General features: G+C 43.4%; 1 protein-coding gene across 5 annotated transcripts in view; it reads right to left on the reverse strand.

Moving 5' to 3' along the window:
- si:zfos-588f8.1 overlaps positions 1–27,318 on the reverse strand; it is a 79,216-nt gene that overhangs the window by 20,429 nt on the left and 31,469 nt on the right. For 2 of the 5 annotated variants that reach the window (XM_063890816.1, XM_063890814.1), the window contains exons 5-19: positions 18,958–19,052; positions 14,944–15,006; positions 12,025–12,124; positions 10,729–10,829; positions 10,314–10,443; positions 9,377–9,466; positions 8,888–9,004; positions 8,575–8,709; positions 8,131–8,252; positions 7,180–7,321; positions 6,843–7,038; positions 6,370–6,445; positions 5,941–6,033; positions 468–507; positions 74–196 (exon numbers count right to left, since the gene is read on the reverse strand). In XM_063890816.1, coding sequence (XP_063746886.1) covers positions 74–196; positions 468–507; positions 5,941–6,033; positions 6,370–6,445; positions 6,843–7,038; positions 7,180–7,321; positions 8,131–8,252; positions 8,575–8,709; positions 8,888–9,004; positions 9,377–9,466; positions 10,314–10,443; positions 10,729–10,829; positions 12,025–12,124; positions 14,944–15,006; positions 18,958–19,052 — 1,623 coding nt within the window. Of the gene's footprint in view, positions 1–73; positions 197–467; positions 508–1,898; positions 2,013–5,940; positions 6,034–6,369; positions 6,446–6,842; positions 7,039–7,179; positions 7,322–8,130; positions 8,253–8,574; positions 8,710–8,887; positions 9,005–9,376; positions 9,467–10,313; positions 10,444–10,728; positions 10,830–12,024; positions 12,125–14,943; positions 15,007–18,957; positions 19,053–27,318 lie in introns of all 5 variants that reach the window. The other 3 variants (XM_063890812.1, XM_063890813.1, XM_063890815.1) reach the window with 3 other exon arrangements.

Raw genomic sequence — 27,318 nt, forward strand, 5'->3', positions numbered from 1 at the left:
TGGAGGTTCAGGGTGTGGGTCTGGTTTGTTTGTGTGTGTGTGTGTGTGTGTGTGTGTGTGTGGGGGGTGTTACCTGGAACTGGGCGCTGATGCTGGGGGGCTTCTTCTTCTTGTGCACGTGCAGCAGGGACTTGGTGGTACGGTCGTGGAGCGTCAGGCTCACGATGAACTTCAGAGACCGAGAGTCCAGCAGACTCTGCACAGCATCAACACAGGATGATGTGATTTGTTTATGCATCATCACATCCATTAATCTGCTGATATTTACAATAACATGTCAAATCTAACAATATTCTCTTTATGATATCAAAACAGAACAAAGCACAAAATCTCCACATTTGGGAGAACAGCATTTTTTACATTTTGCATGAAACACTATGAAGAAATGATCTAAATAGTTGCTTGCAAACAAGTGAAATCCTTTATCTGCCCCGAACATGGGGTCTGCCCTCTCCACTGGTGTTTACCTTGGGGATGACCTGCCTCTGTTTGGTGTTCTTGATCTTCCTGTGAAGGAGAGACAGAAGAGGGGTGAGTTAGAGGGACTGAAACGCTGGAGGCCTGAGGCGCGGTGAGGATGGAATTGGTAGATGGAGCGTGTGAAGCCGGGTTAGTACGGACGGCTGACTCCTTCATGCGCTGCGATGAAATCCAGGGTCGCACCTGGAGGACGGGATGACTGACGGGCGGGGACGAGGCGGGAATGAGAGGATGAAAGGGAGGATGGGATGAAATCAGCAGAGACTCACCAAACACAGACAGAGCCCTACGTTCATATCCTGGTTCATTCTGATGTGTCAGAAACTCCTCACATGCCGACAGGCCGTTCAGAAATATCTTTCAAGGCGCTCCTAAAGACCTCACATGCCAGCAGCAGCTGTGATGATGCTCATGCAGCAGGAATGAACGCATTCAAGGCATTTCAGCTTCGTTCTTCAAGAGAAATACTCCAAACACAGCCAAGAATGTGACGTCAGGAGAGGGTCTGATGTTTTTATCGGATAAGAGCTGCTGTTTTGATAAAGACATGAGTTTGGGAAATGCCTCCCAAGTGCTTGATTTGGTATGACCGAGCTAACGAGGCTATGAACCGATCTGATATCATGTTGTTTACGCTGCAGAACAACACCAATATGAGTCACTAACATGTGATCCATCTCTGTTGCGTTGCCCTATTTATTCCTAGAGTCATTTTTGTCTGTTTTCTTTTGTTAGAACTGACTAGATATTGGAAAAAAAGTGCTTTGACCATCATTTTCGGTAGGTATTCATGTTTTTAAAAGGATCTTATATGTATATATGCAACAAATATGGCAATTATATTAGTTAGTACAGTAGTTTGCAGCCAATACAAAATAATATTTAATTTGAAGGCTGCACGATTAAGTAATTGATCACATTTTGACTCTTAATTTGCAGGAATTTGACATTTTTTATTAATTATTCCCAATATATATATGATGGTATGGTTTCTTATGAGGATTTTTTAAGATCTGCAGAATTCGATTTGTAGGCTGGAACATATCTGCAGCAGCAAAATACTTTCAGATATTTTGCCATTTCCAAAATGTTGGATGTATTGCACTTGACTAGGTTACACTTTCTGATAAGATGTGGATTAATTGTGCATTCTTATATATATTCATGAGTTTAATTTACAATGAAACCTGAACTCAGGATCGGACAAACCAAAGTTCAGGCTACGTTAAAGAAAATATGGGCTTAGGACATTTTTAGTTGGTGATCCTTGGAGAAAGGTGGCTAAACATGTGACAGCTATAACTATATGAGGCTGGTTAGTTAGACAGATGAGAGGTGAATATTCTACATGGTTTTTTTAGGGGGGGAGGGGGGGTGTGTGACTGAGAAGCTGAGGCCAGGTCTGTCTGCAGACTCACTGCAGGACGTGTCGGGGGAAGCGGAGGCGACCCCAGGACTGCAGCAGCTTTCGAGGGTCGTCTCCGTCCAGCTGCAAGCTCTTAATGGAGCTGATGATCTCTGCATGCATGTCTCTGATCACACACACACACACACACACACACACACAGTGAGGAGAGGGAGGGACGGGACCGACAAAAGGAGGAAGGGGCAGATTGAACACCACTGTTAGGATACCTTAGAGAGAACACACACCACTGCAGACACCAAACACAGAACACACACTGCAGGAAGCCGGGGTCTGATCGGGAGGAGCGTCATGCTCTGCTCGTCTGTAGAATAACCCTCAGTGTATTCGCCCATTGTTCACGTACACAGAAACCACGAGACACACTCCACCACCCAACCATGCTGCCAGATCCCTAGAGACTGAACAAAGATAAAGCCTGTACCGAAACGTTTCCAATATTCAAATCTGTGAATTTGTCGTGAGAAGCATTTGGGATTCTTTCTTTTTGTATAAATTGTACAAATTAATTGGAGTTTTTAGCAATTTCTTTATTTAAGACATTTAAATACCAATGAAAGGCTTTTTTGAAAAGGTGAATTAATTCAACGCTTTTTAAGACATTTCTACAGATATCCAATTAAAATACTTGTCTTGGAACCTTTTGGTCATGATAATAGGGTTGTGAATATCTAAAATTGTCAGAGCCATACCCCACAAAAAGGTAGCAACACACCTGTTTTAACGGGGCTATAACACAGCGATCTAACGACATCAGAAATCCCATTTATTTAACAACAAATTCAGTTAATAAATTGTTATTAAGACAAGATTTCCAAAGCTTCATTAAAAAACTAAGAAAAGAATCAAAACAAATGAAAAAAACATTCGGTACAGCCCTTCGACGACACACACACACACACACACACACACACACACACACACACACACACACACACACACACACACACACACACAGACACACACACACACGATGGATTGGAGCATGGTAGGGTCTTTTTTACCCCGTATTTCCCTGCCTCTGTGGTAGTTATCATGCAGATTTGAGCTCAGTGTGGTTGGCCGTCTGTTTCCATGCTGGGGGGGTGGTGATGATGGGGGGGGGGGGTGTTACCGGCCGAGTGACGGTGAGTAGTTACTGGTGAGGTTGTCGGCCCTTTAATTTGGGGCTGGTGTTACGCTGGACTCTGGGTCTGGTGAGGTTAATGAGGAGCTCCTTCTGAGTCTGACAGCTGATCCATGCAACACTCTGTACTTACCACTGAGCATCAAACAGGAAGTGAAGGATGGGAACACACACAGAAAATGAGCCTCAGTGAATCTGACCCCTACACCTCCCTGTTTCAGATCTAGTCTAATAATGAGGATTTAGTCTAATAATGATCATTTATAGTCTAATAATGAGGATTTATAGTCTAATAATGAGGATTTAGTCTAATAATGATCATTTATAGTCTAATAATGAGGATTTATAGTCTAATAATGAGGATTTAGTCTAATAATGATCATTTATAGTCTAATAATGAGGATTTATGGTCTAATAATGATGATTTATAGTCTAATAATGAGGATTTAGTCTAATAATGACGAGTTATGGTCTAATAATGAGGATTTATGGTCTAATAATGAGGATTTATAGTCTAATAATGATCATTTATAGTCTAATAATGAGGATTTATGGTCTAATAATGATGATTTATAGTCTAATAATGAGGATTTAGTCTAATAATGACGAGTTATGGTCTAATAATGAGGATTTATGGTCTAATAATGAGGATTTATAGTCTAATAATGATGATTTATAGTCTAATAATGAGGATTTATAGTCTAATAATGAGGATTTATAGTCTAATAATGATGATTTATGGTCTAATAATGATATTTATAGTGTAATAATGAGGATTTATGGTCTAATAATGATGATTTATAGTCTAATAATGAGGATTTATGGTCTAATAATGATGATTTATAGTCTAATAATGATGATTTAGTCTAATAATGAGGATTTATGGTCTAATAATGATCATTTATAGTCCAATAATGAGGATTATGGTCTAATAATGATCATTTATAGTCCAATAATGAGGATTATGGTCTAATAATGATCATTTATACTCTAATAATGATCATTTATAGTCTAATAATGATGATTTATAGTCTAATAATGATATTTATAGTCTAATAATGATATTTATAGTCTAATAATGAGGATTTATGGTCCAATAATGATCATTTATACTCTAATAATGATCATTTATAGTCTAATAATGATGATTTATAGTCTAATAATGATATTTATAGTCTAATAATGATATTTATAGTCTAATAATGAGGATTTATGGTCTAATAAATGAATAATAATGGTAATAATTTGCAAGAAGATGCAACTTGAATCAGGATCTGTCTACACTGATTTCAGATCTTATTTTTTATGATTATTTTTTAATATTCTGAATATTTTGATATTGTGTATTATACTGGGTAATTTATACCCTTTTATAAATATCTTTATATATTGTTATTGTTAATATGTATTTATTTACTGTTTTCTTTCATTTTGTATTCATGTGCATGTCTCCAATGTGTGATAAATAAAGTAAATGTAATCTAGTCTAATATTAACTGTGTCATTGTGTTTCTTATTTGATTTTTTTCTGGTAAATGCGTCGGGAACTTGCTTATCTAATTTATTCTAAGCTGAAACCAGGAGGTGTACGATCGACATTCAGAGGGCGCAAAAATCAAAAAAATATTCTCCCTGGTTTGTTCCACTCTGAGAAAGCTCCCATAATTCCCTTTGTCTGTTTAGCTTTGGACCTGTGTGTGTGTGTGTGTGTGTGTGTGTGTGTGTGTGTGTGTGTGTGTGTGTGTGTGTGTGTGTGTGTGTGTGTGTGTGTGTGTGTGTGTGTGTGTGTGTGTGTGTGTGTGTGTGTAGAGCTCCACAGTGGATGTAAGTAATCGGAGTGGCTAATCAGAGAAGGCCAGAATAAACACCTTCCTGTTCTCTGAGCAGGAATAATAAACGTGAGGAAGGGGGGAGGATATCACGGGAGACGACGGGGATTACAGAGAGGGAGGTAAAGGGCAACTCTGATGTGTTATAGTCTTCAACTTCCACTTTTACTTTCCATTTTTAGAGAAGCAGACATTGCAATATTTCACAGGATAGAACCTCTATTGGATTCATGAACCCTTACACCAACCAGAGGGTTTAAAAAGCATGTTTTCTTAAACAATTTGACTAAAATGTGCCGTTTATCAAAGCCAGAATCTGTAAAAATCAACCTTATTGTTCAGATTTGTTCCTTTTAAATGGTCTTTGAATGAATTGTGTGTGACAGGAACTTCTTTTGACAAATCTAAAACAATACAGTCTATTTATTCAACACGTTTTATTCAAAAAACGTGCAAAATTAGCACATTTTCACTCCCTAGAATCCTCTAATGAACATTAAATTCTGGCCTTTTCAGTGCAGTTGGAAAGCCATGAAATCCATGACTCAAACCAACAGTCACATGACAAAAAATTGAGACAAATAAAAGATGTTTTCTTATAATATCAAGGAAAAAGAGAGGTTTTATCTGAGACTGTAACATGTAAATAGCTTTGTGTGTTTAAAATAAAGAGCAGCCGTTTTATGAACTATAACACAGGGCCTTTGGGAAATTGTTGAAGCTATAATCTGATTTTATTCCACTTTGTGCATTTATCTATTTATTTTTAAGGACTTATGGCATTATAATTGTAAATCTGCACCAAAGACATTCTGAATTCCCCCTTTTTCTTGCCATAATTGTCCCGTTTCCATAGAGGGACTCTGAAAACAGAGCCACACTGAGTGAAATGTGAGCCTCCCTGACACTGCGTGTGGCTCAGAAGGTTAAACATGTATTTAAAAAGGAATTGCGATATGTTTTTAGATGGGAGCAAACTCAGAAAATAGAACAAACCGGTGTCTGTTGCCAGAAATAAAACCCATTTCCTCTCTTTCCATGTCTTCATGCCTTCCTCATGTTCCACCAGATGCACTTACTTCTTACTCTCATAGCTAGCAAAGATGTCTTCATAGGCCTCTAGAGGGCGCTCCTCTGAGTGATCAAAGCAGAAATCGAGCATAGAGGCTCGTCTGTGGAGGGGAGAGAACCAGGGGGGGGGTCACCGGGAGAGGAAAGGGAGAGGAGGTGAAGGAGGTCAAGGTGGTCCGTTACAGTAAATCAGGTCAACAGTTTCTTCCTCTCATCCAGCGCCACAGGAGATCAGAGATTCCTTCAACAGGGAGCATCGACATACGCTGCTGTGTCGCTCAGAGGAGGAGGGAAGGATGCATTATACTATTAAATATCCAGTGTGTGTGAGTCATGGAAGAAGTGTTATTGATCAGCCTCCACAGGTACAGGCGGACTCCTCCTCCCTAAAAAAAACCTCAGGAAACGTTCATATTTTTTAACTGAATGTGACTTACTTGTACATTCGGTCCACCGGGGCATTGGAGCGCTGAAGCTCTCCCAGAGGAGTTCTGGAGATCGGACGGACAACACCTGAAAGAAGACAATTAATACTCATTATTTACCAGAAAAACAATCATGCACGTCAAATAAAACGTGATCAGAGTCATGTGACTGCAGCCGTTTGTGTTGATTTAATCTTTAAATCCACTTTAAAATGTTCCTGCGTCAACGAGGACACCGAAATAGTCGGGAGGATCGACAATTTAACGGAAAATATATCAACACCTCCTTCTGCCTCGTGCGTTTCTACATTCCTACATGTGAGGAGTCATTTTTAAAATGCACTGTAATACAGTTTCTCCATTAACAGGGATTTTAGCCTCTGCAGACCATTTACATGCACTAAAACCTATAGAACACACTACAGGAAAGGGATATATATGTCCCTTAAATGAACATTGTCCCCTTCTTAAAGGAATAAAAGTACCTGAGGTCTTGGCGGCCCAGTTGCGCCCCGCCTCGTTGAAAGCAGCCAGGCCTCTGACGGTGGCTCGGAGGATCCCCCATCTGAACATGGCCACCGGGTCCACGCCGATCAGCTGACGCACGTACGCCCGATCGCTGCTGCGCAACAACGCCACGATGTCAGGACGCATGTGGTCCGTGTTCTTCTCACGGAAATCCTGGTGAATTTAAAAATAAAATCATCACACAAATAGTGTCTGGGGTCTCTGTTATTGTGTCAAGCACTAGAAATCTACCCGGCAACAACGCAAATCAATGAAGCTGATCCAGATTCAAAGCTGCCACTTGCATCCCCTCACCTTGATCTGATATTTAACTTTCCCGGCAAAGTGTCGGATGACGAAGGCGGGCTCCATGACCGGGGTGGGGACGAAGTACTTGTTCCCCTGGTGCTGCTGCTTGAATTTGGCCAACAATGTCTCATCTGTGGCGTGGGGAAAACTGGAGGACAGGCAGAGAGAGAAGAGGAGGAAGAGGAGAGGAAATGTGTGATGGATTAATATAAAGCTGTAACTCCATTTTTTCCAGCAGTTTGGATATTGCACTGGTCCATATTGAGAAGGGTTTGGGCTGAACCAGGTAACAGGGTCTCTGCGCCCTCAAACCAAAATACAGATTTCTCTAAAAATGTTAATAATAAAGTGATGCCAGGAAACAATCTCTCTGTGGGTCAGAAAGGGTTTAATGAGTCCAGAGATATGAGATGGGGTCAGGTGTCTGGGCAGATGGCAGAGACAGCTTACGGAGAATAAATAGGGGATGGATGTCCGGTGGGTCTGCCGGGGGATGAGTGGCAGGCAGCAGGCTGACACTGAGACTGAGATTTCTGATCCTTTCTTTACTCTCCTTTCTTCTGGAGAGGAAGTAAAGAAACCGGAGCTCTGGATTTACTTGTTGTTTGAGGTGCAATATATGACTCAGCAGCTTCAAGACATGAAGACACTGTTATTTTCTGCTTCGCTCTGATGCAGGATTTACACCGGAAAGTGGGCGGGGCTTAATTTTGACCAGAAGTGACGTCAGCGCCTCAGGCTGTATTTTTCTAAAGAAACCCCTGATGAAATATTGATAAAAATGGGATGAACTGTGCAACCCCCTTGTTTTCTACACAGACTCTTAAATTGTTTTCTTTTATTAGTTGGTCTGTTTGATTTGTATTGATTTGGTTTATAAAAAACAAAAAGTGTAGATCTTAGGATCCTTCCTACATGTTGAAAGCAGAGGTGTGAATTCCCTGTATCTGTTCTTACTTGCTCTCCTCATCCAGCAGGTAGAGCAGGCCGGTGGGCTTCTTGCTGATCAGGTGGATGCAGCCCACGTTGTCGGTGTAGTCGATGTTGTGCCACGTGATTCCCTCCGCCTGGTACTCCTCCTGCGCGAGTCAGCACACAAGACTGGTGAGTAAGCTCATAAAGTGACATTAGGAAGTGTGAAGACTATTCCCTGGACATATTGAAGGGTAAGAATGTGAAACTTCCATGAGTAAATATTTGAACGATAAATCTAACTTTGTATTCCTGTTGTGAACAGAAGAGATAAACCATCAGCCTGACCTTTCCTCCCTTCAGAGGAAATGTTTGGGTGAGTCACCGCTGAAGCAGTCAATTATTATAAACACAGAGCGGGAGGGAGGGAGGGTGAATCACCGGGGGAGAGAACCCTCCCTCCGCGGTGGGAGAGGAGGGGGAGCTCACCTGCTCCAGGTTGAAGATGTGATGGTTGAAGTAGTACTGCAGCTGCTCGTTGGCGTAGTTGATGCAGAACTGCTCGAAGCTGTTGGTCTCGAAGTCCTCGAAGCCGAAGATGTCCAGGACACCGATGGACAAACACTGGGGGGGGGGAGAGAGCAGGAGGGGAAGACAGCAGGAGGGGGAGAGAACATTAATCATATCACAAATAATAACATTTAAAGCTTTTAAGGAAGTGTAGTGTTCTCCTGTTGCACCTCAATGAAGTTTCTATAGGTGTGTGTGTGTGTGTGTGTGTGTGTGTGTGTGTGTGTCTTACGGGGACAGACTCCTCCATGTCCTTCTTGTTGAGCAGAGCGTGGTTTATGCGCAGGACGATCCAGTCGAACAGGGCGCTGTACAGAGACTTGGCCATGGAGTCTCTGGCTGTGATGGCCTGATGGGGGAGGGACAGACATTAGTAAACGTCCACAGAGAGAGGGGAGCGGGACAGAGGGAGGGGGGAGCGGGACAGAGAGAGGGGAGCGGGACTGAGGGAGGGGAGCGGGACAGAGACAGAGAGAGGGGTGCGGGACAGAGGGAGGGGAGCGGGACAGAGAGGGGAGCGGGACAGAGTCAGAGGGAGGGGAGCGGGACAGAGAGAGGGGAGCAGGACAGAGACAGAGAGAGGGGAGCGGGACAGAGGGAGGGGAGCGGGACAGAGAGAGGGGAGCGGGACAGAGACAGAGAGAGGGGAGCGGGACAGAGGGAGGGGAACGGGACAGAGGGAGGGGAACGGGACAGAGGGAGGACCGGTGTCAGAGTGTACCTCAGAGTGGCTGTAGGGCAGGATCAGCTTGTCGTTAACCGTCACCGTTTTCCTCTTCGTCAGCGCCTCCACCAGCAGCTCCTCTTTGACCTGACACACACACACACACACACACACACACACACACACACACACACACACACACACACACACACACACACACACACACACACACACACACACACACACACACACACACACACACACACACACACACACACACACACACACACACACACACACACACACACACACACACACACACACACACACACACACACACAGTAAAGGTCAGTCAGGATGTGTGATCTCATTCCCTGTGTGTTTCAAATGCTTATGGAGGAGGGACTGGTTCTTTAATCTTCCCGGTTGTTGGAGTAATTTAACCAACACAGCTTGAATCTGTTTCGCTGGTCGTTGTGATTCAGCTGCTTTGTTTTATTGTCTCATTCATAAAGAAAACTCAACAATAGAGGACCAGGAAGTTCCTTAAAATGGAGTTAAACTACTTTCTTATTACATTAAAAACTGGGACTTCTAAATGTTAACTTATTTTGGGGATTTTTCTTTTTCACTCCTTTGTCTTCTCTTTCCCCTTTGCTTTGACACTAGATTTCCTCACTGAGCTACGAATAAAGGATTTCTCATTCCAATACCAGCCAAAATCATCACAGATCGCACAAACCGTCTGTGGTTTTTGTAGTGAACTACCCAAAAACGACAAAGAAATCATGTATTTTCTTTAATTACTTTGCAAATATGAATGTGGTTTAACATTCTGTTGTGCAGAACACTGTTTTTTAATAATTCATTAATATATTTCTTGCTGCTACGCTCATATTTGTTACCATAGATGCGTACTACGTTTGTGCTTGCCTGTTTTACTTCCCCACCTCTATTGATATCACTTCTCCACGACCCTGCACACGCATGTTACCTTCAGCAGGTCAGAGAGCGTGGCCAGGACCTCCGGTGGTCCCACGTCCAGCCCCTCATCTCTCCCCGTGGACTTCCTCCTGTAGGTCACGTTGCCCAGGTACAAGATGGCAGAAAGCACGGAGAAGATCCTGCAGCAGAAACACGAGTGAGACACAGTGACAGTCATATGATGACAGCAGGAAGAGGTCGTGCACACGCTGCCGTCCGATCGGCTGTCTGCAATAACTCTGAGCCTGAATGGAGGCATTGTGTGGCGCTGCAGCTGCACGGCGTCTCGAATAAACCGCTGCATCTCTCCTTTAGACGCAGCTATTGTTGAACTAACCAGAGGCTTTGTTCTAGATTTTATTTTTGGTAGTGTGAACTCAAAGCGCAGACATCATGTCTCTTAAAGTGCTCTCTGGGTCACTCACTGCTTCTTGGTGGCGGGGAGGAAGCCCACCATCTCCATCGCCTGCTGCAGACGCTCGAAGTCGTGCCGCAGGTCCTCCTCATCTTCTATCTTAAAGTTTTGCTGCAAGACAAAGAAATCTAATGTTAGTTTATTATCCAGGAGGAGAATCAGTGGACTGGAAGAGGAAAGGATATCAGGGTTGAGGTTGATTACTTAAAATGTGCAAGCAAACTTCCCAAAAATTCCAAAATGCAAACTCTATTAAAGCAAGGGAATACTTGTGTCATTTTTGAAATCCTTTCTAGCTTTCATCTTGTATTTATTTGCACGTTCATTCTGGTGTTTACTGATTGATTGATCCACCAAACAACCAAACCCTCCTCCTAACCACATCCTCTCCTTTTCGCACATTCGTTGTGAGGGTCTTTCAAATTCAAACTAGGTAGGTTAATGTGGTTTAGGGTGTTTTGGTTCACCCTGAAGCTTTCCTGCTGTATTCAGTTATTGTATACCTCATTTATTTTGATCTGTCAGAGAACAGGGTTTCTTTTTGCTTCTCTCATCTGTTTCATTGCATCTTGTGTGCACATGAATGGTTGTTTGTTTACTTTATGAAAGGTCTTCCTCTAGAACAAAGCATATCTAAGCGTAGAGAAAAGTGGTGTATACCTTAAATACATTTTATAACGTTAGGTCAAACTTTCTGTAAAAAGCTGGAACAAGATCCGGAAGGATTAGCTTCTCCTTTTCTTAATTCCTTAAAAATAATTGGATAAATCCTGCTCCACTCTGATTAGTCAAGACACTTCTGTTATTTGGAACATTTGCACGGTGGTATTGATTTGTTGTTTTAATTGGAGAGCCTTGAGTGGAGGATTTATATTCTGTACCCAAAAAAAATCAGTGCCTTTCAATTAAGAATGGCATTTGCTGTTTGAAAAAATACGAAGACAGCAGCAACTGGACAAACAAACAGGTGACATGAAAAGGGAGAGGGGTGAGAAGAGAGGGGGGGAGATAAACAGGAGAGGGGGAGAACAAAGACTGCTTCATTAGCATGCAGAGCACATGTGGCAGAGTGTGTACAGCTCATTCAGACGCTGCATGGATACAGGACCCGCGCCGTCACCTTAAAAGTCAAATCACACACACCGCCGGGCTATAGCGGTAACACAACGGAGGGGTATTCATGGGGGGGGGGGGGCTGAACACGTTACAATAACTGTCTTTAATCTGATTTCTATATCACATAGAAAGAGGGTAAAGTGTGTGTGTGTGTGTGTGTGTGTGTGTGTGTGTGTGTGTGTGTGTGTACCTGCTTGAGGTAGAAATACTCTTCAGGCGGCAGCAGCTTGAACTCCTTCCTCTCCTCCTCTGAAGCGCCCAACAACAGGTAGTAAAACACGTGGTAGTTCCTGGGAACACACACACACACACACACACACACACACACACACACACACACACACACACACACACACACACACACACACACACACACACACACACACACACACACACACACACACACACACACACACACACACACACACACACACACACACACACACACGCACACACACACACACACACACGCACACACACACACACAGGGTTAAAAAAGGCACAGAAAAGGTTAAGTTTATTTTCCCATGATGCACTGCAGGCTGTACATTTGAAATGCCACGATAGAAAAAGCAGCAGATTAAAAAAAGGCTTCTTTTTTTACACTTTTTCTGCAATTTCTCGTGTTTTAATCTCAGGTCTGAGTCTCATTTAGCCAGCAAATGGTATTTTACATGTTATAATACTGAAGAAAATCTTTGAAGAACCTCTGGACTCTCACAACTCAACAACATATATCATTTTTGTCTCTAGACGTTTTTCTAAACACTAACACGCTGTATTTCAAAATATACACATGATATGCAATATGCATGTGAAACTGACTTCATGAGATCCTTGATATGTGTTTACTCGGCTGCTATGCACTGCCTTTTGCACTAATGTACATTTTATACTGCAATATATCCATCATTATTTTTTCGTTATGCCTTTTTTATGCCTCTTAATGAGTGCGTACATGTCAATGTTGATAATGTATGTGTGTATATATATACTTTATTTCTTATAGGATTTATTCACCAAATTCTCCAGATGTGTCTCTGATTTGGTAACAAGGACAGAATACTGATGTCAAAGCAGTCTGGCATGCATCATTTGAAACAATAGGTCCATTTTTAGTGCGTGTGAGCCGCTTTGGATGAGGAAATAATTCCTAAAATCACAAAGTTTGCCGTGATACGATTACAGCTCAGGATCCTGCGATGGACATAAGAATAAATCACATGTCCATTTAACACAAGGGCTATGAATCAACTCAGGAAAAGCAGCTCCACACAGTCCTCTTTGAACCACTAGGTTGCTGGTTCGATCCCAGCCCGTGCAGTCAACATGTGGATGTGTCCTCGGGTGAGATACTGAACCCTGAGTTGCTCCCGATGGCCAACGGTGTGTGAGTGTGTGTGACTGTTAGCTTCCCTAGAGCAAGTGGTACTGCTCTGCATGAATGAGGTGTGAATGGGTGAATGACTCGTAGAGGAGACCTGATAAAGAGCTGTATAAGTACAGACTGTTTAGCGTTTAACCATCAAGAGATATTGATATGTCTCGATGTGATACTAGATCTTTGACTCACCCCTTAAACCATGTAAGTATTGCTAGTAATAGCTGCTCACGGGATGAAATCCTCCCTGTGTGCCTCCATTATGTGTTTGTTTTACCCGTGGATATGAGCTCCATGTTTATGGCCACAGATCAGGGGGGGGGATTAATCTTTGCTGATAAACCCAGAGTCAACACGTTGTAATAACTAATAGGAAGAAAACAACGCCTGGAGCTCCGTGATATCAGTTTTCCACCAGTGCAATCAGCAGGTTGGTTTACAGGCGGCTGCTGTATTAACACACGGGAGTAATGAGTTTCCACACGGAGGAGCATTACATCACACAGAGGAGTCACGGCCCCTCCGCTCTGAGACGCAACGTGAACAGCAGCAGTTATCAAAGGAAGGAGACTCGATATTACACATCTGATGTGAACAGGAAGCGGTAATGAGTAACGCTCTTACGACTTGAATACAGGGCAGGAAGTACGGGATTCTGATAATTGATGCATCAATGTGTCTGTAAAAGCGTTTCCAAAAGGAGCTAATGTCTACTTTCTTCTTTTGCATTAGCTAATCATATGTAAAGTTACTCCATCCTAAAGGTGTCGGATGAATGTAGTGGAGTAAAAGAGACAATATTGCTTTCTAAAATACAGCAAAGTAGAAGTTTAAAGTAGTAATTACTCAATTTACTACGAGTAAAATACCTCACAATTGTACTTAAGAACAGTTAATAAGTAAATGCACCTCACCACAGTGTTCGCTTCCCATGAGTGTGTTTCTTTATCTGTAAGATCTAAACTTTAAAAAAGCCTTCCTGTGTCAAGAGCAGTTACATCACTTTGTGTTTGAGTCACAGGAAGCAACACACCTGAGGAGAGGCCATCAGACTGTGAGTAAGGATGGATAAAACCTGATGAGGAAATGTCTGCATGTTTTGTTGAAAAGCTGTAGTGACTAAATGAACGTCTGACACTAAACTAACACTAACTAACGCACAGCAACGATTAACACATCTACAGAGTTCCTGCAGCCGGGGGCAGGTTAGATTTAAGAGCTTTTGAATTATATTTGGAATAAAATGTAGGACCAATTTGAAGTGCAATGTTTCCGACATCCTGACGTGACGAGACGTTAAGTCAATTATATAAAAAATGGTAAAAGTTAAGAAATATTTTGAGACGTTTCTATGACATTTTGAGGCTGAAATGGGTCGGAATGTTTAGGATATTTTAAATAATGATGCCAACTTAGGCCATATTAGTGTGTGTGTGTGTGTGTGTGTGTGTGTGTGTGTGTGTGTGTGTGTGTGTGTGTGTGTGTGTGTGTGTGTGTGTGTGTGTGTGTGTGTGTGTGTGTGTGTGTGTGTGTGTGTGTGTGTGTGTGTGTGTGTGTGTGTGTGTGTGTTTAGGCAGATGAACATCTTGAAGTCAAAGACACATGCTGAACTTCATTTACGGCTGTCAGAGGCTTCCACTGTTTGTACAGAGGGACCCATGTGGGTCAGCGGGGGTCAGAGGTCAAGACCCTGAATGTCCCTCCCTCCCTCCCTCCCTCCCTCCTCACCTCTCGTTCTTCTCTCTGGACACCAGGCGAGACTTCTCCAGCAGATACTTCTCCACCACAGCCCTGTAGGACAGAGAGAGAAGACATGAAGATGTAGGCCTTGCCGTCTCTTATAGATCACTTAAACATCGTATAAATAATCTTAATATTCTTCTAATCAGTTCAGAATTTCACTGGCGGTAAATTCAGCGAGGTTTAGTGATGAGAGATGTCCGATCTGCTTTTTATAGAGCTGAAGAAGAGAGGGGTGGTGTAATAGACAAAGGGAAGAGGAAAAACAATGAGGAAGAATCACTTAACACCAAAGGTCACTCCGCTCTGTCCCTGTATATGTGTGTGTGTGTGTGTGTGTGTGTGTGTGTGTGTGTGTGTGTGTGTGTGTGTGTGTGTGTGTGTGTGTGTGTGTGTGTGTGTGTGTGTGTGTGTGTGTGTGTGTGTGTGTGTGTGTGTGTGTGTGTGTGTGTGTGTACGTCATATGTGAAAGTGGGCTGGTAATAAAAGTGAGGGGAGGAGGAGGAGCGGGAGGGGAAGTGAGGACAGATGGTTGGAATAATCAAAGCATGAACAAAGCGTTCGGATCACATAGCCACACACACACACACACACACAGCTCAGAATTATTCATGGTGTGTTATTGTTTACTATCGATGGAGGCTACTGTGGGGGGGCAGTACTGAGATATCCACTCGATGCAGAGGAGGAGGTATTTACTACACCAGGAGGAGGCTGTAAAGTCGTCTAAATCAGATTTTATAAGTGGAGTTTATACGCAGAAACGGCCTCGTGACAGTGATGGAAATAGAGCGTGTTGTGAGGAACCGGAATAGTTGTGTGCAGCCACAACTCTGGACACATTAACTAACACCATGTGCACACATCTACTGCAAAGTTCCGCTAGTTGGACTTCTCTTTTTCCCAGAATACACTGCAACTTCTACAAAAAAGTACTTTTATTGATTAAAGCTGCAAGAAGTCGACTAATTGTAAAGTCAGTTGACAGAAAAATGCTCTTAATAGCCTCTCAGATGGATATTATACATATATAAATACATATCAGTATGTCGTGCCTCTCCTGGGACATGTCTCCATGCTTTAATGTTCAAAAAGCTCTTTATTCTTCTCATACTGACTGTGCTGCAGCACCTCTTTTCACCCTCTGTCTGAAACCAGAGCCCAGTGTGCTCTGATCGATAGAGAGAAGTACTTTATTGATCCGAATTTGGGACATTTTTACGTTGCAGCAGCATAAAAACAAGGCAATGTAATTACAATAAAATAAAATAGCATTCAAAAAGAAAGTAAAAAATATACATTTGGGACAAAAAATGTACATAAAGCAGGATATTATATGTCCAATAAGTGTGAAAGGTGTGGAGTATTAAATAGAATAAATATAGAATGTACAGTATGGTAAATTATCTGGCCGTGATTGGTCAACCGCTTAGAGATGACCCGCCCCTTAGCCTGTCACGTACAAATTTGCTAATTTGACAGACTCCAAGTGAGAGCTGCTAATCAGTGGACAGCTGGCACTAAAACACACCTTCTTTTCCAGACACTGAAGTCGACTCCGTGCCAATAAATGTTATTTTGGTTTATTTGAACAAAAAACTAAAGAGCTAAGAGAGACTTTTGAACGTAGGGAACTTGCCACTCCACACCTGTGCAAACACTACAGAAACAAGCAGATTTTCCTGGTTTTTTTAACCACATATCCCAGGATGCATTAGAGTAAGTGGAGCATTTCAGCAGCGTGTCTTATTGGCTCTCATATAAACATGACATATGCATGTTTCAGTGGGTTTCAAGGCATGAAGGGTCCACCACATGAGGTGTTATTTGACAGGAGCCTCCTTTCAGAGACCTGCCACACTTTCTATACAGTATATCTGTCAGTGTGCAGCAAAGAGAAGCCTTACAACACATGCATACAGTACATGCTTCCACTGACAGCTCCTCTGAGCGACAGCAGCCTTCCCTTTGTTAACCTCCTCTATGGACTGTCTGAATGCCCCCACTGGAGATGGAGAGACAGACAGGCAGCCTCTGTCACGGACCATAGAGCTGTGATGAGGCCAACACCTCACTGCAGGACACACTGCCACGAACAGCGACGCTTTTACCTCCTCTCCATTCAGAGTTTCAGCGTCTCCTCGTCAGGTTCACGGTGAGTAGCATCAGCGGGCTCAAATCAACTCGTCTGATTGGATTACAAACCTTTCTGAGGGTAAGCAATTGAATTGAGCATGATGAGATCTGCTGCCATTAGGGGATAATCAGGTTGGGGATGCCCACTTACTGCGGCGCGGAGCAGCTGTCGCCACAGGCCTTTACTTTCAATTAAATCTATTTCTAGAGCCTTCATACACACCAGAGGCAGGAATCCCATCCTGTTAGAGGCTATTTTCATCCTATTTATACATTAATATCCCATTTAAACATATACATCAATTTAAATGTTTCTGTAAGTATTCATCTCGTATATTTAAACGTCTTAATCTGAACTGTCGGCGTGCGCCCTCAAACCAAAATGCAGATTTACCCCGTAAAATAATAAAGTGATGCCAGAAAACAATCTCTCTGTGGGTCAGAAAGGGTTTACTGAGTCCAGGAATATGGAGGTGGATTCAGATGTCTGGTCAGACGGCAGAGACAGTTTACGGAGAATAAAGAGGGGATGGATGTCCGGTGGGTCTGCTGGGGGACGAGTGGCAGGCAGCAGGCTGACACTGAGACTGAGATTTCTGATCCTTTCTTTTACTCTCCTTTTTTCTGGAGAGGAAGTAAAGAAACCGGAGCTCTGGATCTATTTGTTGTTTGAGGTACAATATATGACTCAGCAGCTTTAAGACATGAACTATTATTTTCAGCTTCGCTCTAATGCAGGATTTCACCTGAAAGTGGGCGGGGCTTAATTTAGTTAGCGCCTCATGCTATATTTTTCTAGAAACCCCCCTGATTCAGATGTGTAATTTATTAAATTCATAACTCCTGACACTTGGAGTTGCATTTGTTGAACGAGTTCTTTAACATAAATTAGTTTATGTTGAATTAATCCTTTTAATTTCTGCCCAGGTTTTTTTCTACAGATTCAGATTTTGACCCTTTTCTTATTCCAGCCACGAAAAAAAAGTTCCACGAGCGGGATCTGGGTAACATTAATGCAAGAGTTAATTAATTGAAAGAAAACAGATGTTACCAATTAATTTGAGGTTTTACAATGCAGAGAAAGGGAAACTAGTCATAAAAGCCTACTTCCTATTTACTTTTAGGGCCTTTGAAAAGGATTCATTTAAGACTTCTTGATGCCAATGAAGGCCTTATTTTTAGATAAATTATTCAATGCCTTGTAAGACTTTTTAAAGATCCACAGTAACCCTGATTGCAGCGTATCGTCGTTGAGCTTTTAAATCTTCCCCAACTACAGCATAACTGGACGTCTTTTTTAAGACTCGGGCAGCTGTTTCTCTCCTGCTGAGGAAGTGACACAGCTGAACACTTTAATAAACCAGAGGCCGACTGCTGAGAAAAAGGAAGAACATGCTGGTGGTTGAAAGTAAAGTCTCCACAAGCACAAATTGCACAGCGGAGGACACACACACACGCGCGCGCACACACGCACACACACAGCACCATAAAGAGCAAAGAGGAAGGTATCGAGGTTCAGAGAGAGGGAACGCTGTGTTGACAAACAGGAAGAAGAGCAACACAGAGTTCATGTCCCTGTATGGTGCTGTGCTGCAGAGGAAGGCCTTGTTTTCAGTGGTTGGTTGCAAAGACACACACACACACACACACACACACACACACACACACACACACACACACACACACACACACACACACACACACACACACACACACACACACACACACACACACACACACACACACACACACACACACACACACACACACACACACACACACACACACACACACACACACACACACACACACACACACACACACACACACACACACACGCGCACACACGCACTGTTAATGACTCACCCTCTGACCACTCCGCTCTCCAGGTAATTCACTTGGATGAATTTTCCAAAGCGGCTGGAGTTGTTGTTGTGGGCGGTCTTGGCGTTCCCAAAGGCCTGAGAGAGGAAAACAGAAACACACATTAGGTTTCAGGGTAAGAAGTCAACAACAACACAGTGTATTACGCAAACAGCCAGTGACCTCAGGAATAATGCAACCTCACTCTGGAGGTATTTCTCCATTTGCCTATTTGTCACATAGACCAATAAGGTAGCTTGTTTACGTGAAAAACAACATTTCAAAAGGTAGGCATCCTTTCACTTTGGACCATAGTTTCTCGTCCTAATATAGCACCTTTAGCTTAGCGGTGGTGACCTGAAGTCATGTGACCGTGCTGTAGTTCCTTTATAGCCCAACATTAGCCTCCTTTAACTTAGCGGTGGAGACCTGAAGTCATGTGACCGTGCTGTAGTTCCTTTATAGCCCAACATTAGCCGCCTTTAGCTTAGCGGTGGTGACGTGAAGTCATGTGACCGTGCTGTAGTTCCTTTATAGCCCAACATTAGCCGCCTTTAGCTTAGCAGTGGCGACGTGAAGTCATGTGACCGTGCTGTAGTTCCTTTATAGCCCAACAGTAGCCGCCTTTAGCTTAGCGGTGGTGACGTGAAGTCATGTGACCGTGCTGTAGTTCCTTTATAGCCCAACATTAGCCTCCTTTAGCTTAGGATTTTTTTCAAGGGAGTTCTTTTAAAAGGCTTACTTCTTGGTCAGCCTACAAAAATGTTTCAGCCCTGCACCTCTATTTGGTGCAACACAATCGAGTTCCAGCACATGTAGGAGCTTCCCTCATAGGAGTCAACAAAAACAAATCACCATGACCACAAAGAGACTGAAAAGTCAAGGGGTTATACGTCTTGTTTTGAACAGCAGCTGAGATGGCAGAAAGGGGAGGGACTGTGTGTGTGTGTGTGTGTGTGTGTGTGTGTGTGTGTGTGTGTGTGTGTGTGTGTGTGTGTGTGTGTGTGTGTGTGTGTGTGTGTGTGTGTGTGTTGGGGGTCTTAGGAGGGGGCTAGCATCTGCAACTCCATGCCCCCTCTTGCCCTCCTCTCATTCTCCTCCCATCCATCTCTGTCCGTTCTTTCAACCTTCAAGACCTTTTCACTTATTAGCTGTGTGTGTGTGTGTGTGTGTGTGTGTGTGTGTGTGTGTGTGTGTGTGTGTGTGTGTGTGTGTGTGTATGTGTGTGAGAAGGAGAGAGAGAGTATAGGTCAGTGATGATAAACGATGGGGTGCCACCCGTCTGCAGCAGGGTTTCACTTCATGCTACATGCTAATGCTGCTAACCCAGCCGGGGGCCACACAGAGCCACCAGGCCTCGCTGAGGGGCCCCCGCTCAGAGCATTGATACAGTCGGTAACAGAAGAGCACTCTTTTTTTTTTGATGCACGCATGCTCACATGGTTACACACACACACACACACACACACACACACACACACACACACACACACACACACACACACACACACACACACACACACACACACAAAAGACAAAAGGCCACTGCGGAGGAAGATGACTCAGTGCATGTTAAATAGGAGCTACATTGTATCTTGAAAAGCAGTTGGAAGGGGAATTTGATACAGTGGTGTTGAGGCCGATTGGACTTAGGACACACACACACACACACACACACACACACACACACACACCCCCCCCCCAAGGGTCTGACTGAGGAGGAACCTATTTTAACTTTTACTGCTTCAGATCTTTAGCTTTTCCTCGTTTTTTCCTGAACCTTTCTTCTCATTTTACACTCGTGTGGATCAGTGTTGAGACCTGAGGGGTAAATGAGCTGCTGCTTGTTGACAGGTGGGCAAATAGATGCTTAGTTGTCACTTATCCATGACCAGAATAATCTCAAGTGAAACCTTGACTTGCTCAGACAAGACTCTCACCCCCCCCCCCCCCCCACCACCTACTCACACTCTCACTTTTTGCTAATAAAAAACATGCTGACGTCTAGCTGTATTTATTCGGAGTGTTTCCAGAGTGCAACACCATGCCTTCTCTTCCAGGTTTGAGGGTCAGTGAGTGTGTTTTGGCACTGATACCCAAAAGTGTCTTAACGCTGCCCACTGTGCACAGTACTGTTCGGAGCCCCCCCACCCCCACCAAAACTCCACAAACCTTGCAGCCAGGAGCACAAAGCCCTGGGAAATCTCTGCAAAGCCCAGAACGCTGCAGCGCGGAGGGAATGCTAAACATGTCGCAGCGCCGTTCGTATTCCAACTTGCCCGTGAGCGGAAAGTCTGATTGGCTGGAAGGGCTCGGCAGGTATGGGGAAGTGGACTTGAACGTGGAAAGAACTCATTTGCATTCTTACGAAATAAGGGTTGAGCCGGGGGAACTCGTGGAGGAAAGCGTGGGACGAGAGCAAGCAGAAGGGCAGCGAGCCTCATATATGGGGGGGGGGGGGGGGGAATACATCATGATGTTCAGTCCGGCGTCTCTCTGAGGATTCTGTGGAAGGCAGCCTTCCTGTACATTTCCACTTCAACAGTTCGACCTTTTCGAATGAAGTCTCACATCCCTATTCAGCCCTCTAACACACACACACACACACACACCCACTTACAAACCCGGGGAGTGTCTGTTTATGAGCTGTTTGTCTTAACAAGAAAGTGGGGCAGAGGTGAGAAAGTATTATATTCTCTGAAAACACATCAAACGTTCGGTCTAGAATAAAGTTGCTAACATAAAACTAACTGTGTATGGACACTGTCTGAGGCTGTGTACAGGAGGAGATGTTCACAGAAACAAGGAGATAAATGACTCCTCAGAAACGACTCTCGAGGCTCTGAGAGTTGCAGAACTTCCCTTCATCGCCTCTGAATATTTCCTACCAGTAATGTGAGTTTAAGAACTGCTCAACACTACATTTACGCAGGTAGAAGACCAACTATCTGGCAGTCTGTCTGAGGTCTGTTATAGCCTTAGCTAGTGTAATAATAATGATAATAATAATAACAACAACAACAATAAAAATAAATGATGCTTTTTATTTATAGAGCGCTTTTATTTTGAAAGGGCACAGTGGAAGGAGTGGATCTGAGAGAATAAATACTGTTTTTGTCTCGATTCAGGCGAGGGAGACTGGTTTTAATTTACATTTTTAGTTGATGTCTTTATTTGCAGTGAAAAAACTACAAAAAATAGACCTTATTCAGTTGGTGAAAATAAATAGCACGTAGGAAAATGCCCCTGGTGAGTAAAGGCCTTAAAATTGTAATTATCTAGCAGCATTTCATTTCAGTTTATTTGCATAACAGTCATACTCCTGTACTCCTTTACTAAGAGACAAACAGTGTCTTTAACCGTCTAGCTGGTGTGTGGGTACCGGCCCTAACTGCTGTGACAGGGAGGCGCAGCAGCATCCGTTAAACTGCAGCCGCTGAACAGAGCTTCAGTTTAACATTTCCACAGCCGCTGCCAAAGCCCTGACACCGACACCTCACTACAGCATGGATACACTCACAAAGAGGAGGAGCAGTCCCACAAAGAAGAGGAGCAGTCCCACAAAGAAGAGGAGCAGTCCCACAAAGAAGAGGAGCAGCCCACAAAGAAGAGGAGCAGTCCCACAAAGAAGAGGAGCAGTCCCACAAAGAAGAGGAGCAGTCCCACAAAGAGGAGGAACAGTCCCACAAAGAGGAGGAACAGTCCCACAGGGGGGGAGGAGTACTCAGAACTTGTACTTGAGTAAAAGTAGAAGTACTCAGGTCTTGTACTTGAGTAAAAGTAGAAGTACTCAGGTCTTGTACTTGAATAAAAGTAGAAGTACTCAGATCTTGTACTTGAGTAAAGTAGAAGTACTCAGATCTTGTACTTGAGTAAAGTAGAAGTACTCAGATCTTGTACTTGAGTAAAGTAGAAGTACTCAGGTATTGTACTTGAGTAAAGTAGAAGTACTCAGATCTTGTACTTGAGTAAAGTAGAAGTACTCAGATCTTGTACTTGAGTTAAAGTAGAAGTACTCAGGTCTTGTACTTGACTAAAGTAGAAGTACTCAGGTCTTGTACTTGAGTAAAGTAGAAGTACTCAGGTCTTGTTCTTGAGTAAAGTAGAAGTACCAGAGTGCAGGAATACTCTGTCACAGTAAAAGTATTCTAAATGTTCCTCCAGTGAAAGTAGAAAGTACTCTCCTCTAAATGTACTTAAAGTAGCGACAGTAAAAGTAGTCATTGTCTGATTGGTCCATTTCAGAATAATATCTCTGATATGTTTTATAATGATTGATCATTAAAGTGTTCTCAGAGCTGGTAAAGGTGCAGCTAGTTTGAATGGCTTTGTATACTGCAGGGTAGCTGCTGGATTTACTGCAGGTGAACTAAAGTCTGATTTAAGGGGGATTATATTTACCATCAGTAATCCTAATCTGCCTAGTAACTAAATAAATGTAGTGGAGTAAAAGTAGCTGTGATATTAGGGCAAACAGAAAGGGTATAAAGTGGCATTATGATCACTGTTTGTTGTCCTGAATGTGAAAATGCTTTGGCGGGATCACATGCTGCTGGCAGTGATTGAATGTAACCGCGTCTTGTCACAGTCCCTCCTCTTTTGCCTCAAGCCGCCACTATATATCTATATCTCCCACCAGCTTCACTTAAAGCCCTCGAGCTTAACTTAACTTAAGTGCCAACAAAGAACTGATTCTCTGGCGAACAGTAACGGCTGAGGTTTAAATCAATGATCGAATTTAAACTTCCTCAACTCTCATTTCTTGTTTTCAGCGTCATGGGTTCAGGGGGTTTCAGGGGAAATAACCAGCAGTTTTTTTGTTTAGTGAAACACTTTTACACTGCTTATGATCCTATGTATTTTAGCTGATTAATAAAAGAACAATAAATCAAATCATACAACTATTTAGAATTAAATAATAGAGACAAAATGCCAAAAAGTGTGGTCCCTATAGCATCAAAAATCTGTATTTGTGGCCCATTTCTGTCATAAGTTTTTAGTTGGACTTAACAAAGATGATGGTGTTAATTTAGGCTTTATTTTTTAGTATTTTGTCACTATTTTCTTATCTACCAATTCATTCATATTTACTTTCATTTATCCATAGCAATTTTGATAATCTATTAACAGTGTTTTAGTAAATCGTTGTGATTCCAGCTTCATAAATGTGAATATTTTCTGGGTTCTTGATTCTTTCTTCACAGTAAGCTCAATACTTTTTGAGTTGGTTGGAGCCTTTCTTCACAAATCATTAATTTAACCAAACTCCAGGACAGGAAACACAAACGTTTCTGCTTGTTTCATGGCGTGGGTCAACATCTGCTAAAGGTATTGTCCTGATCTCCCAGATGTTGTCCCCCTAACGTCTCAATTATCTGGTCTGGAGGTCAGGGGATGACGATGTCAGAGGTTGGAGGTTGGAATAGTCCGAATAAAGTGTTTCCTTCTCTTGTGGTCTTCTGTTCTACCAGATTGGAGTCATTTCCAGCCACTCCACCCATGTCTCGATTGGTCCCACATCAAACTGGGCCTGTGGTGTGGTCGGAGCACCATGAATAGACCCTGCTGCTGCATGTCAGCTGTGCAGAGAGCAGCACATCTCCTCAGTATTACTCTGATGATTACAGTAAAGCCACTGTATACTGTGTGTGTGAAACGAAGGACACGTGTGCATGACACAGCGACTCAGCCCTCGGTAATGCCAGTCTTTTCCCAGACTCGTACACAATGCCACCCAGCCCGACCAAATATAGTGAGGGGAATACAGAGGTGCAACCCATAACTAAGAGATAAACAATGAGCCGAGCAGGCGGAGCAGCCAGCACTTCCTGAACAAACAATACAAGGCTTTGGTGAAGCCCCGCCCCCTCCAGGCCCTGAGCTAACAGCACACACACACACACACACACACAGAGACGCACTGCAGCTACTTCCTGTGTCGTAGCTGCTTCCTGTTAAATAGGGTTCCGGATGATAGGAGCTTCCTGTCTGAAGTTGTGAGACAGGGTTGCATAAAGGAGGCCGGGGACCGGGATCTGTGACCAGGAGGCTTTTAGCTAAAAAGGTGATAAGGCTGATCTGGAGATGATTTTCTGCTCCTTCATTACTTGTCAATCTTAATCTTTTGAGTCCCCTGAAAGTTTGAATCTGTCTACGTTATAAAACACTACTTTCTGACGATTAATTTAAAGCTGCAAAGTGGCTGATTGCTAAACCCTTCCAGGCCTTTTTAAGCACCTCTTAGCCCCATTTACAAAGGTTTTCAACCTACCAAAATTCATTTTCAAGCACGCATGGACGGAGCTTCCTTTGGATTAGTATATCCACCTTATCGAGTTCTTTAAAGTACAATGGGACGAGAAAACCTTGATCCGTATTTCCCTGTGATTACAACATAACTACATGTGTCAGCCAACTCTCTGCAACGGTGCACGGCTCTGTGGTTGATATGAAGAATAAAACAAGCTTTTAAAGCCTATCAAAAGAAAACAGAAGAGCCACGTCACAGAGGATCAACCAGTCTGACCAGTTCAGAGGAGCTGTGCTCATTCAGAGCCGGTGAACGGCAGGCCAAACGGCAGGAAGTATTAAGGACAAATCCCTCCTTTACCTGCATTATATTCACACAAAGGAGGGAAGTTCATAGAAAAGAAACTGGTACAAAGAGGAGGAGGACAGCCGTTTCCCCTACATGGTTAAGGCTGTTCAATCTCTTATAAATGATGACCTCATCTCCTTAAAATGTGTGACCCGGGCCTTTAGACCTCCCCTATAGCTTCAGGACACACACACACACACACACACACACACACACACACACACACACACACACACACACACACACACACACACACACACACACACACACACACACACACACACACACACACACACACACACACACACACACACACACACACACACACACACACACACACACACACACACACACACACACACACACACACACACACACACACACACACACACACACACACACACACACACACACACACACACACACACACACACACACACACACACACACACACACACACACACACACACTTTCCACCACTGTAACCTGATCAGGACAGGAACAACAAATACAAATCAAACCCAGTGTCAAAGTAAACCTTCCTTTTAATTTGGAGAGTGCTTCTATAAATAGCATTCCTCTCTCCGTGTCAAAAGGTCTTCTCTGGAGCTCGGCAGGAAGGAACCTCAAGAGCTGGACTGCTTTGAGAGACTGCAGGGAGCACCGTTTCAGACTCCGTAACGTTGTGTTGCATGTCCGCCATCTTTTTGAGCGTGCTGCTTACTCTGGCAGCAGTCGTCCAAACAGAATCGCTTTGCATAAACTAACTTTCTTAGCACGGAATTGGAGGGAAAAACGTTTACGCCAGCTGCTGCTCTGACCATTCTGGGGGGGGCGAGATGCATGCACACTGCCAGAGGGGACATGTGCATCAGCTCAACGGCCACGATGATGGAGCGACTCCTCAAAGATGGGATCAAACGTCCACTTCCTCAGCCGGCAAGACCAGAGAGGACCGGACTCGTCTCCCTGTCTGCACCAGCAAACCACAGCTCTGGACGGGGCTCACACACACTGAGTGCATTCTGGGAGATTGCGTGTGCGCCAAAGGGACTAAAACTGTGCTGATGGAGGAGGAAAAAAAAAATCTCTCCATCCTCCTCCCCCCCCTTTCTCAATCAGCCAGCCAGAACCAAAGCATCTGACAGACTGACATGCATCGAGGGAGCAGCACTGCATTTATTCAGAGGCCCGAGAGCTGCAGCAGCTCTGAGGGAAGGATGGAGACAGATGAGGGATGGACACACCACGTCCTTGAGTGTGTGTTCTTGCCACAGCTCTTACCTCCTGGTAGGAGATTTAGGGTCCCTTGAAGCAGGCTAAACATTCAATCCTAATCAAATGCATCCATTCAGCTTCTTAGCAACCAAATGTAATAGAGTGGTGCAGGAACGAGTAAGTTAGCAGGTCTGTGGTTGACACATATTTAGGAGACGGATCACGCTTTGTTCTACGACAATAAACACATCCGCAGTGTAATTGTCGTGCATGTGGTTTGTGCAAAAAGGCATCAGTGTTATGTAATGTACTGTATGTGCGAACATGTGTAAGTCAGTGTGAATATGCCATTATGATATTCAATCTTTTGCGGAGCTGCAGGACAGATCTGAAAACACATCTCCCTCCGAGGACAATAAAGTGCATTGTATCGATAGCTTGTGTCCCCAGGTCTCTGTTTGATTTCCCTCTGCTCCACAGTGCTCTGAGCTCCAATGAACCCCCTCTCACAGATCAGGGAGTTTCACTTTTCAGCACTTTGAATAATA

This window comes from Eleginops maclovinus, chromosome 9, assembly GCF_036324505.1.
Source record: "Eleginops maclovinus isolate JMC-PN-2008 ecotype Puerto Natales chromosome 9, JC_Emac_rtc_rv5, whole genome shotgun sequence".
In the NCBI taxonomy this organism is placed as follows: Eukaryota; Metazoa; Chordata; class Actinopteri; order Perciformes; family Eleginopidae; genus Eleginops; species Eleginops maclovinus.